Below are 18,763 nucleotides of genomic sequence, written 5' to 3'. Positions count from 1 at the left end.
TATCTTATATCCATATAGTGTGTTCTTCCATGCACACACACAAACACACACTCACTAAGACATACATAAGCAGAGCAGAGCTCCAACCGTGCAGGGCAGGAGAGGAGGCTGCAGGGCGCTGACCACATAATCATCTCCTAGAGAGTGATCATCAAGGCCTCCAACATCACTGCACAAATACACCAACCCTGGACCCCCTGGCATGAGCGAAGGAAGGAGGGGTGAAGACAAAGAGAGTTTACAGGAAAAAGGGAGGGAGAGAGAAAATAAAAAACAGGAGAAAGGCGGGGGAGAAAAGGAAATTAAAAAGTAGAAAGCAGAACAAGAAGATGGAGTCTTGTGTTTACGCAAGGAAAATAGGAGGCGAATAAACAGTTAAGGAGATAGAAGGAAACATGTAAAAGACAGAAATGTAAAAAAAAAAAGAGTGAGAGACAAAAAGGCTGAAGAAAGAATAGCTAGACAGGGGAAACAGAGAAGAGGGATTTGACAAAATTTACATTATGTGGGGTTAGGGACAAAGGAGGAAAAAAATCGTGAAGGCAAAAAATTGCAGGGAAAGTCAAAGATGCGGGATAGGTGTTTACAGCAGATCAAAAAATGATAGAAAAGAAAATAGCAAGAGAGAGACATGAACAAAGACAGGGTGAGTAAAGAATTAGAGGTGAAAAAGGACTTTATTGACAGTTCAGAGAAAGAAGAAAAGAACAGGTCAAAAAGAGGTAAAAAGAAGCATGAAGAGAAAGTCAGACATAAGGGAGACACTGTATGTTTGCCACGCATGAATGTACAGCTGTGTTGCCCTGGAAACGGTTGCCGCTTGGATTATGAGCTGATTAGTTGCCCTCCTCTTTAAAGCCCCCAACAAGACTACCTCAACTCAGGAGGGTGCATGCATGCTACCTGGGACATGGTCTAGTGAACAATTGCGTGCGCACACACACACACACACACACACACACACACACACACACACACACACACACACACACACATCGTCTTTCAGACACATATACATACAATAAACTCAGCCTTTACTCTTGGTTGCCCATTGTATTCACTGTAGCCAATACCTTTCCGCGTCAACATCTCAATCTTTCACCCTCCGCTGGAGTCGGCCTCTCTGCCTCTCTGTCTCACTGTGTGTGACGTGGCAGGGTGCTAATCTTGGCCCTTATCTTTGCCTGCAGCTCTGCTCACATTCCCTTCTCCGCAAGCACCTTATCTCCCATCACTGTCAATCAGAGCAGATCAGGCTACCTACAACTGAATCTGCTCAACCCCCCTCCTCACTTTGCCCCCACCAGCCAGTCTCCCTACACGTCCATTACCAACACTCACACCATGCATCCCCTGGCCTTGAGTATCTTACACACCACATACACAAGCAAGTAGACATGCAAACTTGAAAAACGTCTTTTGTGTAAGTATCTCTGAGTGTAGCTTCTGGCAGCTGTCTTACACAATTACCAGCAATGATCTCTTCTTTTGTCAGAACGGGATTAGCATATTTGACCATTAAACTCATTTGTACAAGCAAATTATCAGATATGTTCTTAAATATTCTCATAGCATTGATTGAAACTTCCCTATGGGGAAAGAAATGAAAAGTGCTACAGTAATTCAGTGAGATCAATGCACTAAAGGGAAACCTTTGCAATTTGCAGTGTACATTATTATTATTGTCTCTTTTAGATATATGAATTGGAAGAATATTTTATATTTTAAGTATATTTGTTCTGTTTGTTTTATAGCAATGGCCCAGATGAGAATGAGAAAACTTTAAAATTCATATTGTTTGTTCATGAAACATTTTTTAAAAAGGAAGCTGGTTGGTTAAATAAGTAGAAAACATACTACTTTTGTCATAGGTGTGTAGTCATTGCATATGTACACAGTCAGTCAAATAGATATGCAAATTAAGTCATACACACACAAACACACTCCAGTCTATTGGCATAATAATACAGAGCCACTGACCCCTCTCCTGTGATCCCACCGGGAAACTCACCCATCTAAATACTGTGCACACAGCTCACATTCACAGACCCGCTCACTAATCAGAAGCATTAATCCAGACTGTTGGCATTTTGGTTCACAATCCTCACTGTGAGGGCAACTGCACTGCAGGTACAACAAAAGGAGAAAAAAAAAAAACCGCACAAATCCCTTTTGGGCAGGTTTAATATTTTTAGGTGAGGGCACTTTTATGTAGGGGCAGGTGTGCTGTGGCTCCCTAATGCTGAAGTAATTGTAGATAATGGAGTTTTAAGGACAGCTGCTGATGCAGGTTTAAGTAGGATTTGTGTAGAGATTTATGATGGAGTGAAAATAGGTGGACGGCTGGCAAAGTTGGAGAGGCGCAAGTGCAATGGAGTGACAGAGGAGGTGAGAAAGGAGACGTAGAGGTGAGCGGAGAGGGTTGTCTGCCTTAGCTTATCATAGTACAAGAGAGAGGAAAGTGAGTGAAAGAGAGAAAAAAGAAAATGGTTCATATCTTCTTGTAGAAAAAGCTCTGGGACTAAGAGGGTAAGAAAAAAATTAACTCATCCATAGTATAGTGCAAAACGAGAGCCCGTCTGGCCTGGTGCTTCTTGAGAATAGAGGGTTATAGAGGGCACAAGCTGGATGACTAATTGGGGAGGATATGAAATGAGGCTTGACTCAATCTACACCCTTGAATCAACTCTGCCCTACAGTATGCATCAAATGGGCTCCCTAAGTGGTGCTTTTCCATTGATTATACCCTTTCAATGTTACGCTCCAACTCCTTGTTGGAGAAATTTGACAGAAAAAAGGGGGAGCGGGAATTGAGGGGGGGGCGGGGGGCAGTTGAAATACCGGTCAATACTTAGCAGGGGCAAACTAGAAAAAATAGGAAAGCAGAAAGTGAGTAATACCATATAAACAGATAGCCATGAAAGCGATTCAAGAGAAAGAGAGGGAGAGGGCAAAGTGTGTAAAAAGTGTGCTTGGCTCACCGTAAACGCAGCGGTGCGTGGCACTTCGCCTGGCATAGCACTCACACTTTATGAGGTATGGAGAGGTCGTCTCCCTCGCCTCTCTACCCGTTTTAATGATACAGTTTAAATGGAAAAGCTGGAGCTTCAGTCAGCATCAAGGACTCCACTCCTTCTGGTCCACACACACACTAACCTGAATAGCATGCATAAAAATATGCTCACACACATGATCTGAGCACACACATAAGCTTAAATGGGGTTTTTTTGTGTGTGTGAGCGTGTGTTTATTGATATAAGTAATCTAATGTCTCAACAAATATATTTAAAAGTCTATTAGTTGTAAAATAAGCAAAACCATGACCTAAACATTACTTTACACTAAAATAAAGAGGATTTAATGTGTACATGTAGTGGCTGTTGCATGTCTTCAAGTATTACCATAAAATATAATTGATGGACATCTAATAATCAAAGGGGCAGATGTTTTCATACAAAGAATACAAAACTTTGTAGGACATTTAGAAATTGACCATAAATCAATATTGCTCACTGTGTAACAAGCAAGCATGCTTGAACACACAGACACGCACTCTATATACCATACACATGCTCTATAAATGATCATAGGCTGTATCCAGAACCCTTGGATGAGACAGGAGAGCGACAGCGATGAAGCTGGTAGGTGAAACTCGCTGTCAGAGCTGTGAAGTCTCCTCAGATCTGCCCCATGTGCCTGGCCACTGTACAGACAGAAGAGACGGTTTCTACCCACACCCTTCACCTATCACAGTAACCTCTCAGAGGAGAACATACTGCAGTAATGCAATATTGATCTGAAAATGTAGTGTGTGTGTGTGTGAGAGAGAGAGAGAGAGAGGGTGTTGGAGCACAGGTGTCTTTGTATTTTGATGAGCTGTATGCTCACCAGCCTTGTGTAGTTTCTTGATAAGTGATGCATTGTTTGTGCAACTGTAGAGTGTGTGTGTCTGTGTGTGTTATAGGGAGGTGACTATGGGAGTCATGTATTAATAAGAAAAAGGTGAGGTGTTAGCGTTGGTGCTATTTCTGACACCTCACAGAGTTTTCCCAGTTTTTCAGTGGTGGGGCTGACTGAATGGAAAATAGCATGAGCCTGCAAACCCTCATTTTACCTTGCACCTATATCCTTTTTTTTTTTCATTATTTTGCCTTCCCCTGGCTATGTAGTCTAGTCGCTAGTCTAGTCTGATGAGAAAATATTATATGAGTGGTACTTCCAGTTACAATTACACCAGAAACTTGCAAAGTATGGGAATGCTTGATGATTTTCATTTGCTGACTTCTAATTGTTAGCAGAATGTAGTTGCTAACTCTTTCATTTGAAGCAAATCTATTTCATTCTCTAAAATAATTTACCACCATTGAATTTTAGCATTTTATTTTACTGAGGATTTATTTTTATTTTGCTTGTTTATTGCTATTCAGGCACTTTACAATTTAAAAAAGCATTTAATCCCTAGTCATTATCACCGTTTCTACCAAAGTGGTTACTGAATCAAGGTAGCAAAAGAACAAAATCGTTACTTGTCCAGTCTACCCTCCATTACACAAAACTCAAATAGTGTGTATTTTTATATATAAGACAGAGAACATAGGTATCATTAAATGGTAGAAGAGAAAAATTATATTACTCACTGAAAACTGACTGAAAGTGTCTCTTGTCTTGTAAGAACTATTTTTGCAAAAGGGTTGGAGTCTTCCCTTCAGCTGAGACAACCACTCATACCTACAGCCAATTTAAAAATCACCAATTCAGCTGACATATACTTGGGACTCTATGAAGTGAGCAGAGTTTCTGCATCAGAAGCACCCCAGGAGCAGGGAGCAACATTCAAACATCCACAAAGAAACTGTGACCCACAGGTTGAACCCAGAATCTTCATGCACCCTCCATCTGGATATTTCTACTGTTTTCAGGTTATTAAGCATAGTTGTAGAAATTCTCTTTTTCTGGCTGTGGGGAAAATTTGAATTTCAAACTAAAAGGGTGTGTCCTATCCTGGGTGTGTCTACAAGTTTGATACTATATGATGCACAGGTAGGTACAGATGTTACATTTAACAGCCTTTAAGCCGCATTATACACTGAATCTCACCAGCTCACCAGCTAGTGCCAGAATTCAGATTAGACTTTTTATAGCTTCACTAGAATTTTATCACACAGAGAGTTCGAGTGATTTGTGATGAAATAAAAGAAGCCGCTCCCCTACAGTGATGCAAAAGCAATAATAATTTTAGGGGGAAAAAACACAAAGTGAAAGGACTTATGAGAAACGTGGCTTTCATGTTGAGAAACTATCCACAATAGAACCGGTGGTTTATGATAGTTTAGAGTTCCGCTGACAAAAATACACGAAATACTTCCAAATATAACTCCCTTCATTCCAAACCAAAAAAGAAGAACATTAAATTTCCTCCGTAAATAAGCCGAAATACCTCTACATAAATGCCTTTACTTCTAAGGTCTAAAATTCAGACGAGTTCTTGCAGAAAAGGAAATATAAGAACCCTCACATGCACATCAAACAGATACAGAGAAAGTATAGTACATGGACTGACTCACAGGGGCCCACAAACAGCAGTTATTCCCAGTGCAATAAAACAGGCAGACTAACTAATGGAACCACCCACACACCAAACATACTTTTTATCACACAACACTTTCACAAATAAGCATACACGCGCGCGCACACACACACACTCTTTTTTTGTCCCAGCCCACTCATTGCTCGTTAGCTGCATCAGGGTGGTTGTTTTTGCATTGCTGCCGTGACACAGCCTGGCTGCAGCTCGCCGTATCTGCTGAGAGTGCACCACTAAAAATACTCCACTTAACAAACTCTACTGATTACAGTTTGACTTTCTAACTGTCTCCTTCTCTCTCTCCTGTCTTTAATCAGCATGTAAACAAGCACAAGGTCATTTTCTTTCTTAAACGAAATAGGGGAGATAAGAGGAGCGTGGCGTAGTTAATCCTTTGGACACGCTGATGGAGGAGTTTGTCCTGGTGATGGTCGGGTGTTAATTATGCAAGAATGATTCTCCTCTAGTGGTTGTTCTCTCTGATGATGACTCATCAGTTTATCTGTTTTGTCTTTTGCTTTATTTTATATGTTTATTTTCCATGTTCCTTGGCTGTCTTTCATCTGCTCCTCCAACAATTCCCTCCTGGAAATGTCAGTCGTTCAGTCCCCTAAGTCCTAAGGGCTGCTTCCAGATCGCCTGTGTTTGAGTGTGCGTTTGTGTGTGCATGTGTGCGTTTGTGTGTGCATGTGTGCGTTTGTGTGTGCATGTGTGCGTTTGTGTGTGTGTGTGTCACTGTGTAAAGAGCCTTTTAAAATCAGTACAAGGCTTATACTTGTCCACGTGTGATTAACTGCAGTGTTTGATTACTCTGCCAGAGTGATTTGCTGAACTCAGCAACATCATGTTTTCTTTACTCCTTGTTTTGTCTTTGAACAAATGCATGTAGATTGCCTGCCTGTTTTTGGCACATAAGGAGAAATTAAGGACAAGGCAGGAAAACCAGGGAAAGCAAAAGAGAAAGGAAAGGATTTAAAGTAAAAGGCAGTCTGCTCCAACTCTAACTCCAAAAAGATTTTCAGCAAGATGAAACATCACGTTGTCTGAAACTAGAGTGAAATCTCTCGATGAACTTCTCAAACTAAAGACATGAGTTAATTAACTTTATCCACAGAATTTCTATTGACTTTTCAGTAAAATACATAAATAAAAAATCAGGCTCACATATTAATTTTTAGTTTGTTTTTGATTTCTTTCTTTCTAGCTGTTATTGCCAAACAGTCCGATCTTGATGCAACACAAACTTTGATGTTTAATTGGTTTAGAAGATGTCATATTCTAGCTTGCAGCTTAAGTAAGAGGCAGCGATCCAGTCTAAGTAAAAGACTAAAAGCATCATTTTTTGAGGTATGACAGCACCCAGGCCTCATTTCCATCCTTCTCCACTATTTGTCAGACTTCTCCTCTTCCCCAGTGAAGCAGCAATGTTAACAATGCTGTCCCCACATTTACCAGTTCTGCCTCATTACAGCTAAAGAAGCGGATAAATTAGTGCAAGAGAGCATGCACGGCCGAGTCCAACTCCACCTGTCAGAGAGGGAAAGATAGTGAATGTGTCGAAATGGAGGAAGGGTGTGAAAAAACTGCTCAGCCTTCAGCACGTATTAAAACAAAATCGTCCCATTAAGGAAGACTCATCGCTCCAGAACCATTACCTGAGGTCTATGATTCAGTATTTTAGAAACTATAGGGGAATCATATTTATGTCAATCACAGATTTCCATTACCAGACCTGTAATTTTCAGTCTGTCTATATACAGTATAACATGAGTTCTATAACCTGTTTAATTTTAATCTACTGTTTTATTTTATGCATTTGTTAATAATGCATTTATCTCATGGATAATCGTGTTTCCACTCTGATTTAAAGACTAGTATTATATTTCACAAATCTTGCTTTATTTTGGAGAAAACTTGTGAACTGCTTTCTTTTTGACTGCTACTTTATACATAGACTCCTCTTTTGATGCAAGAAGAACAAGAAGTTGCATTTTTTTCAAGCTGAACAACCTGCGCTCTGACCTGTACTGCAATATACTGCATGTTCAAGATCAAAAGGACAAATGGAGCTGGTTGTCGCCATCCTCTGAACACCAAACTCTCCTGCCCTGCAGCTTTTAAAAACCACTATCTCTCCTGCTCATCTGTCCAGTGCCTCTGGCTTACCATCTTTATGGGCTGGTTAAGGGCGCTCTTACAATCAACTATGTTTGTGCCCTGTCCACATTTGCCTGTAAAACAGCCAGGCATTCCACAATGTCCACCCGCTTGCCTGCCAGGATTAACATTTTGCACTCTCCAAGGTTGAAAATCCCATCAGATGAAACCAAATTAATTTTGCACAATATTCAGGGCCACCGGCCACATAATAGGTGACAATACCAAGTGCATCCCTCGATTGTGATTCTATTCACTCCCTAATCAGCAGGATGGCTGCGTATGGTGCAGCAGCGTAGTAAATTCTTTCATCCCAGGGGGATAAGAAAAACAATGGCCCTTTTTAATTTCTTTTCTAAAGCGGGCAGCAGAAAGAAAATGATATAGACGTAATTGATGATGAGGAGAGTAAGGGGAGCCTTAGCAGAAGACTCATGCAGAAGACTCACGTCCAGTGGCCAGGCCTTTTTTTATTTTGTGCTTTATATTGGTAACTGCTCAGGGGCACTGGAGGTTGACAAATCTGGCACAGAGGACAAATTGATCGGCAACAGAACACAATTTGTCCCTATAAATGAATGGGTAAAGCCCTGTGTGGCCTGAGTAATTAGTTTAAACTGTAACATTTCTGTCCAGGAGTGGACCTGTTGGAAAGGGGCTCAGCGCGTCTGCTGATAAGACACTTTAACACTCCGAATATACATGCAACACACTACTGGAATATTCCTCATAAATCCATTACTACTGAATAATTTTTTTTTGTTTTGATAAATGACAGTATGAGTATCCACATATGTGTATAACTTGTGTCTCTTGCAAAATTTCCTGCTAACTTTCCAGTAAAAAGAAAAGAAAAAGTAGTAATGACAAAATTACAGGAAACGCATCTCTTTTTTTTTGTTATATTCAAACTCACTGCCCATGTAAGGTATGTGTGATTTTGGTAGGATGAAAAAAAATCCGGTTGCTCATTCTCAGCATGCACTGAGACGCAGACAGAGACATACGGCTAGTGTATGGTGGGCAAGTCTGTGGTGTGACGTGGGGAGAGAGTGTGTCAAAAACACGGATGCGCTGATCCATGGCCCCATGGCGGTGTGCTTAGTGACACATAATACTGGTATTGCACAATCTGCTCCTGACCCATTTTTGTGTGACACATACTGAAGTCAATTTTCTACACTTTTCATGCACAGAAGGAGAAAGAAATACAAGAAAATCAAGGATCTTTCTATCCACTTTGGCGGAAGTTGATGCCTTAAAGCTTACCCTTTCATATTTGAAGTGAAACACTTCTGAATGACTTTGTAACTGTTTTCATATCTTCTTCACTGTTGTGCTTGGTTGCCTTGTCAATACAGGAGGCTGATGCTGCTGGTACTTTCACTCAGAAACCAAGAAATGAGGATTTTTCGGCTGAAAATTCAAAACAAATAACAAGTGCTATGTAGGGGTCCGACCCCACCGTTACATTCACGTTCACATACACTGAAGGGAAAACAGTAGTGAGTGTGATAGGAAAATGCATAGTGAAATGAACAAGAAACAGAGATATTTTTTTGCCTAGAATTTTTTAATTGGCATTTGGGCTTCAGCAGCACCCAATTAGCAGGCTTGTTACATGTGAACACTAAGAGCTAATTGGCCTTATAGGTGAAAGGAGCACTGCCCTGAAAGGAGAGCACAAGACTCACTTGAAAATTCATAGCTCCAGTAGGACTATGTTGGGAGGCTATTTGGCAAAAAGTTGTAAGATAAGATAACCTAAGATAAGATAACCTTTATTAGTCCCACACGTGGGAAATTTGTAAATTTGTAAATAACACTCTGCTCCTGCAAGTATTATTTATACTTCCTTGCAGCCTTTATTGCCAGATGCATAACAAAGACAGAATCATGGCTGCTATAAGCTTTATGGGCAATCAGAGAAAAGTATTTGGTCATCAGCATTTTTTTCTGTAAACAATTTACCTGTCTACAAAAATTGCATTGATTAAAAAAAAAAGAAAGAAAGTCTTGAACTATATCTTAACAGTGTATAAATCTTCTAGGAGTCAATCAGATCTGAAGGGAAACATCCCAAATTTTGTTACCCTATTAAATGGCCGTTCTCAGTTGCATTAATTTCAATAGATATGACTAAGAGAAAGATGTCCAAATTACAAAGATGATCACTGGCCTTCTTTGTATAACTGCATGTAAAATTTACACAGGCATTGCCTACCTAAAGCCTCCAAAAGACTAACTAATAATCTGTTGTCCTAACTTACTGCCTCACGTAGACGTGAAAAGAAAGGTTTTGTGTGCCAAATTAAACTTAAACTGCTATCTTTTCCAAAGACTAACCAGATGATTTTTGGTGACAAAACAAACCAAATTAATAAAAACTGTAAAGCATTACAATTTGGCATCACCACCATAAGGTAATAACAGCCTGTTGATACTGATGGTGGTGTAGGTGATCTTGTATAGTTCATTGGCATAATAACAACTGATAACAAAGAATTAATGGGATAATAACACTGGACATATGTAAACATAATCATTCACAAGAATAGCCTAACCTGTCTACATTAAGTACTATCCTGCCTTATACTGAGGAATATGCCGCATGTAAATGTAAATACAACAGCACAATGAGCTCACCAAGGGCACGAGGCTCAATCTCTGATTACATTTACTATACAAACTGTAACAGCAGGATCTGTTGCACAGGACATCAAGAGCTCATTATGCTCTTTACATGCAATTAATCAAACAATACAAACAAAGATCCCTTTAGCCATAGATGACAGAGCCCGATTCCCCAGTGGCAACTGATGTACAGTGAACACTGCAAAACTTTTTTTTTTGAAAAATGTAAAAGTCATTGTTAATCTTAATGTGATAGTGGTGATAGTGCCAATACTATGCAATATAATCTGTTCCTCCTGCCTGTTCCCACTGTCGCCTATAATCTTCTCACGCTGAAAAATGCAAGTGGCATGAAAATATCTGGACTTTTCTTGTAAAATAAAAGAAATATGTTGTGTGGTAAGATAATAGCGCATTTAGGACAAGTATGCATTTTGTTATCTTTGTAAATATCCATTTCCCCTTTAAATTAGTAAACGGGCTTTTAAGTTTACAACACGTGTTGGGAAAGCCAGCCAAGTCTATAGTGTCCACTGCAGCAATCAGCTATAATAAAACAGTTACTGATAATATTTACTCCATCTTCATGAATTATGCCTGAGACATTACCTAGTCAGTGTTGTCTTTCTTTTTCTTTCAGCTAATCATCCTTGAGCAAATCATAATGTAGCCAATAAAAGCAATAAAAGGAGAACTCAAGGACTCATTAAGAACTGGGAAGCTCTTGTGACCTGTGCGCTCTGTTCACTTGGGACTATTCACAGGTTCACAGATGCAGATGCCTAAAAGACTCAAATTATGCTCACAATGTTCTGGCTTCATTTTTTAATATTGTTTTTTAGTTTGCTTGTTGTTTTTGTTTGTTTTGTGTGTTCTTTAATCATGCAGAATTTTACAGAGAAGTATATTCACTTTTAAATCTAAATAAGGAAGCCAACCAAAGACTTGGCAATGCAGACTATACACTGCAAACTATACACATCTATGAAAATAGATTAACATAATTCATTAGATTCATGGCTGTCAGGTCACATTTCAAAATAACAGTGTAGTGGATGCTATTGCAAGTGTCATTTAACTAAATTAAAAGCTTCAGTATCTATATTATTTGTCCCATATCCATCCCTGTGAGATAGAGAGTAAATTGACTGGTTCTTATATAGTGCTTTTCTACTCTATTTGAGCACTCAAAGTGCTTTACTACTACAACACCCATTCACCCATTCATTCAAGTGCTTTTTTTCTATGCCCAAGCACTGTTAATATAACATCCACACAGTCACATTCTAATGGATTCGGGGTAACTCAGGGTTCAGTATTTTACTCAAAGACACTTTAACATGACATGCTGAGCAGACCATCAAGCCTCCGATCAGCAGATGACCCTGAGTCACAGCTACCCTAGAGCTTTTTTAAGCCACATGTCTCATATGAACAAATTTACATTTGGTTACCTGACAGTAACATAGCCACTACTGAAATGAGCAATCATGTCTGTAGCACTGTGGTGAGACGCCACTAAAATGGCAGCATTATACAACTGGGCATCTCAAACCATCAGGCCATGACAGTGACAATGAGGCTTGTCCAGAAGTGTCACCTCTCCCAGCCTCTGTCTGTCTTTGTTTCTCTTGCATTATTATTTCCACCATTGTCTCTTTCCCTATATTTCTCTCACTTTATGTGTCTCATACACACATGGGCACACACACACACATGCACAGAGAGAGAGGCAAAGACAGGGAGAAAGAGAGTGAGAGAGAGGAAAAGACAGAACGTCTTTATTAGTCCTCTGTATGCAGTCTGTGCTCAGCCTGAGATTGCAGGACTGACCCCTCACTGTGAGCTGCACAGGGGAAATGTTTACTCAAACCCCAAAGAACATGCCATTAACCTCTTTCTAGATAGAAGACAAACAATAATGTCCCTCCATGAGGGCAATAAAGACAGAACACCTATCCAGGACCATCATGACAATCATCTCATTATGAAGCTGCGGGAGGTGGTAAGGAGCCAGGGAGCCCGGTCTCCCAGGGATACTTTCTCCACAGTATACCAGTGTGTCTAACATTCAGTAAGGTATTTATGATATGCAGTCAAGTGCAAACAAATTGTTAACCCAACAGAGTTAAACCATTGCAAGCCTGACCCAAATGCTACAACTACAGCTTCCCCCTACTTGATAAACCATTCCATTTGCTTACTTTCTTCCACCTTTCCTTATTGTGTCATCTCCTATAGTGTCTCTTTACCTCTTTTTCTCCCTGGAGATTGAGATGACAATCCTTGGGCTCTGATTAAAGCCGCAACCTGGGAGGACATTTTAGTGTTGAAAGTAAATGAGGGGGGGGAGTCTTCTTCTTAGGAACACGCAAGCATAATTCAATCACACCTTGATAATTCCCCTGATGTGTGAGTCAAAGTCCCCTTGCACGCATCAAATAAAGAAAGACACCACAAGCTCACACTCATCCCAGATTGAGGGTCTCCTCCTGGGTAGGCTTAAGAGCCCACTACTGGGTACCGTTTACCTGTCTCGTTTGAAGAGCCCATTATTTTAATTGAAAAAGTTACCTGCCCGCCAAAGGCAAACAATGAAAAAAAAAATGTGAGGAGAATTAAAACAAAAACACCAGATGGTGATATACATGGTAAAAATGATTGTTTATACTTACTGTTTGATTATATGTGATAATGAGAGTGGGATTCCTCAAGGCAATTATTGTCTGTGGCAGCCATATTGTGAGAGGACAAGAGAAGGACGGCACTGGCTGGTATGAAGAAGCGCTTATCAAATATCTCCGGCGGGGTGATTAGTGTAATAAGACACTGCAAGGTGAGATAGGCCACTCACACTCTTTTAGTATGTCTGTGCAAGTTTGTGTGTGTAATTAAGTGAAAAAGAATGGGTGTTAGAATGAGCAAGAAACAGAGCCTAAGAGGGAGTCTGAGAAAGTATGAGCGACTCCCTTCATCTGTTTTCCATATCTGTGTGTGTCTCTGTGTCTTAATGTATACTGTGTCCCCATGTGCCTTACTCTGGTGGTGTGTGTGTGTGATATAATTCCTATGTTAATGCAGGTTCCCATGCCAGGCTGGCTGCCCCAAGGGCTTTAGCCTATGACAGAGGGCAGATTGGGGGCACTTACCCCTGGCAGAGTCTTCTGTTCATGGAGGGCGCTCTGGGCCTTCAGTGCTGACTCTCTGGCACAGTATGTTAGAAAGGCACATCCTGCAGTATCAGGAGACAGGAGAAAGAAAAGCTTATTACACACCACTGTTAATGTTTAATGAAAAGAAAGGGGGGGGGGGGATTGAGGTAACATAGAGTTTTCAGATTTAAAGTGCACATGTAATTGCAAGTTATGTTTGTTATGTTATGTACTTAACTGTCTTAAGAGATCAAAACACAAACTAAAAGCTAAAATCATATGTCATTGTGGTGATTTAAACTTTTTCTGCATGTCAAACATTATTTTATTTGATTATATTGCTATATATTGCATTAAATAATATTCATCTATGATTAAATGCATAAACTACAAAAGAAATCCATCTCATTCATCACTTAAAACCCCCTGAAGAGTTTGGTAGAGTATTTGTCTGTAGAGACCCAGTTTCATTGTTTTGCCCTTTTATAAATGTGCTGGTTCAGTACCCAACCAGTAACAGCTTCCAGAGTGTGAGGGTTCAACTGAAAATAACATAGTGCCCAGGTTATATCACCGACTTTGTCACTCTCTTCTCTCTCTTTGTCTGGGATATGGATGAACCAAAGCTGGAGTTTGATGAGTTTTTTTTCACTAAGGGTTGAGTTGAGGTAGACACACAAGTACAGCAGAGAGCCAAGAGAGGACAAAATGGAGCGAGCACTTCAGCTGTATGCAAACAAAATCTGGAGAGTCACCTTTCCTTGATTCTCTTCTTTGTTCTTGTGAATACTTTTCAAAGTTTTCAGTGTTGACTTTACAAATAGGAATGACAATTGTTTCATAGTACAGTACACCTCTGAAAGGAGAACACTTGGCTTATATAAAGTCATTCAAGGTGAGCAGAAAAAATGGTTTGCATACAAAAAGTGAACAGAGATTTGTTACAAAATGTAACTTAAATACAGATCGGCTTTTAATTGGTTAACTCAACTGTAGTCGCATTGTGAACAGGTGACACCAGCGTAGCCTAAGTTTCAGTGTGTAAATGTTACGAATAATTTAAAAATTCACAACAGTAGTTTCATTGAATATATGGCAAAAATATGACACCTAATATAAGACTTACTGTGTTATTATATTAAAATAGAATTCATATATCCTGACAGTTAAAATGTAGCACTCTAAATTAAGCAGTTCTATATCCTTGGACTGATTAAATGCTGAGAACATTAAAATTGTACATTTTTATGTGACAACCCCTTTAGATTAGATTTAGTGAACTTATGTCATCAATGTTTATGTCAATAGAATGTCTGCCACGTGGCTTGTGTTTTTTAGTGTTTTCATCTAATTCATCCATTATTGTCCCATTTTAATAATGACAAAGTACACTGGACTAAGCAAAACAAAACAGCAACATTGTTAATGTGCATGTGTAATGTGCAAAGTAAAGAAAAACCCAAATGCATAGAAGTAATGTTTTCTAATAATAAATGACCACTTTCATAGCTACTGAAGCCCACAACAATGTCCATACATTTAAGGTGACAAGTGATTATAAAACTCTGACAATGAGCTGAAACTGTAACACATATTTGTGGCTACTTTTGAGTCAGAAAATTTAGGAAAACAGCATATAAATAAATAGTAACTAGTAAGTAAGTCTCCTAAAAAATGTGACAGCTTTCATTAAAGGGTAAGTTGTTGCTCTGTTACGCGCCTGGCAGAGCTGACAATGGGTGACCCCCGTTCAGAAGAGGTTTTGCACTGTGCAGCATAATTTCTCATTACTACATGTCACACCTACTGCCAAGGATCCCCATGGGAGAAGACACACACATACACTCACACACACACACCTACACATACAGATGATACCCGGCATGCCTAGCACCCATCATCCCCAAAAGCCAGAAACACACTCTGGCGCCCAGCCAAGAGAGCTCCCTTTCACGACAACCTTCACCCACCTCCACAACTAGGTGGTTACTCAAGAGGAAAAATCACCTAAACGACACTGATGAAACAGCATGCCACACAGCAAAGCAGAAAAGTTTGGGAGCCTGGGGAAACACTCTTCATCCTTTATGACATTACAAAACTGTAGAACATGAGTTGAGGACTCCTGGGGGGAACGTCCTGGCAAAGGCTTATGGGACTTGCGGGCTCATGGTGATATTCTTCTATCGGTGCCATGCCATCTTTGACATAGTTTTTAGTGCACATTTTTTCAGGAGAATGGCATAATTTTTATCTTGATGTTATATCCCCACAAATCAGTGAATCAGCGATGCAGCATAAAAATGTATAGCTAAAGCCTTTTAATGTCAAGATTTTAACAGACATTTAATTTACTTATTGTTTAGCTTTGTGTGAAATAGTTTAAATCCACACTTTAGCATGTGTTAATAACTAAGTAAATGTATACACGTGCTGTTACTAAATGCAATTTAATAGAAATGACTTTGTTATACTTTGGTTCCCAAAAAGTTGATTCCGTTTATCTGGAAGTAGCGTTTTTAGTGGGAGGAACATTTTGTCACTCATCCAAGTGGCTTCTTCAGTTTTGTACTTTGGTTGTTTTTTGTTATAAGATAGTATAGAAATCATTACAGTTTCTGGAAAATGTTTATGGTTTACTTCGCAACATTTATTTTGCAAAATATCTCTATAACACGGCATTGTTCTCTTCATGTCTTTATTATCGTTCATAATGATTATAATAAATTCATATATTAATTAAGGTGCAATATCAGAATGCTAACACTGATTACATTAATATTAAATGTCTACACATTAATGTATCAGTGCATTAATATTGATCATATATTACTGAGTATCATTTGAGGCTTTCCCGCAGTATTAATACTTAATAAATATTACATAATACATATGGCAAAATAATGCATTTAAATCTAAATAACAATCGTATTAATGCTATTGTTTAAGTAATTGTGTAGTTATATTATATTGTTGTTGCTTTACTGAAACAAAATTTAAAATGTGGAACTTTACTAGTACATCTGTAGTAATGCTACTTTGTCATGCAGGTACCTTTAGAAAAAAATGCATTTGATACTGTTAGTTTAAACAACATATTAAAGTGGGCTTCTTATGCAGGGTAGCCTTTAATATCCATTCAAAATATGAATCTGTCTCAGCTTCCTGACAGCTGTTGAATATCTGCAAGACTTTGGGAAAGCTTTATACCCAACAATTTTGGCTCTGGGAACATCTGTAGCCCAAAGGATTCAGTGAGTGGGAAATCCAGTTGTGGAACAGATGAGCATTGTGCTTGCAGAACATGAATGATGGCATTTGAGAGGAGGTAACAATGATGCAACAGCTGGTAGCAGGTTAAGCCTGTCAGCTTAAAAGTCTAAAGTAGGTAATTGGCATGGGATTACATATAAATATCACCACCCGTTGGTATTATATTCAATGATGTAAAATGACTTGAAAAACAAACCACTTTTACTGAACATGCAGCAGAAGGTGCAAATTTATTACATAAAGGCAAAATATTACAAAAAACATCACATTTACACCAAATGAATATATGTTGTTTTGAATTATGTAAGAAAATAGAGCAAGGCTTAAGTATTTGGCAGTAATGTATACTACATGTTATTAAAAAAACAAAAAACAGATAAAGCACAATTGCTCATGTTGGGGATTTTTTTGTCATGTTTAAGATGTTTCTGTTTTATCAAGAACATCCACTAACATTTAAATTAACACATGTGAAGTTTGACTTAACTAAATAATGACTAGCAATTGGGAAAATATAGTCACTTTCTGGGATTTAATGTGAAAAAGAAGATGAGAACATGTACAATGTTCAAAGATTAAGGGTAAGCACTGGCGATTGTTCAGCAAAAGAACTTGTGACTTTCTGTGATGAGTAGGTTAAGTGGGGTGAAAATAATAGTTGGGTAATCAAACACAATTTACCACACTATATTTTCAGTTAGGGACAAAAGTTCAACCGATTGTATTTAAGGCAAATGGAAAAGTAAACCCTGAAAAGTGGTTCAAAGAGAAAGCAGAGAATATGAAATGAGTCTTTTCTTTTGCAAGGCACGTTTTGGGTAATTACTTAAAGAACTTTTCCCCCTGTAATGCTTTTTTCTAACAATTTGTTTTAAAATGGAAATTAGTATGTGTGAACAACTGCATGCATTGAGGCATAAGAGTGAATTGTGATTTTATTTTAAAGCATCAGGTACCTGTAATTGAAATAACTCCAGAACAAATTTGTATAAATTTTCAATTCATTAGCTGTGAATTTATGAATCATCAGCAATTTGCTCCTCACATATGTCTCATGCAGCAATGTTCATTAAACTGGAAAAAGAATGCAAATTAATTCCCAACAAGATCTCGGTGCAAAAAAATAAAATAAAATAATATATTGAAACAACTGAATGCTGCCGAATGTGACAGCCTGACCCTCTCGTGAGTACTGAGACAAATATGATGTGAGGATTCATCCACTTCCTGTGTCTGTGTTAAACATACTGTTACCTGGAGAGCATTTTTCCATCTTTCCATTGTTCCATCCATCTACATTCAGAGCTGGCTGTTCAGAGCCGTTAGCTGTCTGGTTCACACACAGCCCCTTTTCTAATGATCAAAGAGGTCATCTGTAGACTTAAGCTTTACCTGTCACTCAGCTTACACAAACTGTCTATCACTGTCCAACACTTGCTCTACAACACTCCTACTGTAGACAAAATCCCATACGTGTATGGCTCTGTAACTCAGTGGCCATTACTAGAAGTCTGAAGGATTTAATTCACAGAAAGCCACAAAACTGTCTCTGAGCTGAAAAGGATTTCTTGAACTCTAGGAGTATTGTGCAATTAGATATTACTGCCCCACTGTAGTTTACTTTTGGCATTTCAACGCCTAAAAAGCTTTTTTATGTCAATTTGGCAGGCTATTTATAGCCAATTTCACTGCATGGACCTACCAAGGAGAGGAAAATGGATGAGGATATTTAACAACTCTTTGTATCTCTTCTTCCTGGCTGTGTGGTGCACCTCAGAGTCTCTCCTCTCAGCATCAGAGACGGATTGATAAATAACGCTACTCAAGCAAAAGATTTGCCCCCCACTAACATTCAGCATGTCTGAACAATGCATGCATTCTGGCACTGACACTAAGTATTATGATAATGTAGTGCTCAGCGAAATGATGGATGTTAAACAGCACGACCTGGCTGCACTACACA

At 39.0% G+C, this 18,763-nt stretch overlaps 1 protein-coding gene across 14 annotated transcripts in view; it reads right to left on the bottom strand.

The window, feature by feature from the left end:
- celf6 (CUGBP Elav-like family member 6) overlaps positions 1-18,763 on the bottom strand; it is a 146,124-nt gene that overhangs the window by 122,358 nt on the left and 5,003 nt on the right. For all 14 annotated transcript variants that reach the window (XR_002062464.2, XM_025907488.1, XM_025907481.1 and 11 more), the window contains exon 2: positions 13,525-13,607. Coding sequence is in view for 13 of the 14 variants with exons in the window: in XM_025907488.1 (XP_025763273.1) it covers positions 13,525-13,607 (83 nt within the window). In the remaining variant the exon portion in view is untranslated. The remainder of the gene's footprint in view (positions 1-13,524; positions 13,608-18,763) is intronic.

Source organism: Oreochromis niloticus, linkage group LG1 (assembly GCF_001858045.2).
Source record: "Oreochromis niloticus isolate F11D_XX linkage group LG1, O_niloticus_UMD_NMBU, whole genome shotgun sequence".
NCBI classification, from domain to species: domain Eukaryota; kingdom Metazoa; phylum Chordata; class Actinopteri; order Cichliformes; family Cichlidae; genus Oreochromis; species Oreochromis niloticus.
The sequence above is the reverse complement of the archived record's forward strand: the minus strand, read 5'-3'. Positions and strand labels throughout refer to the sequence as shown.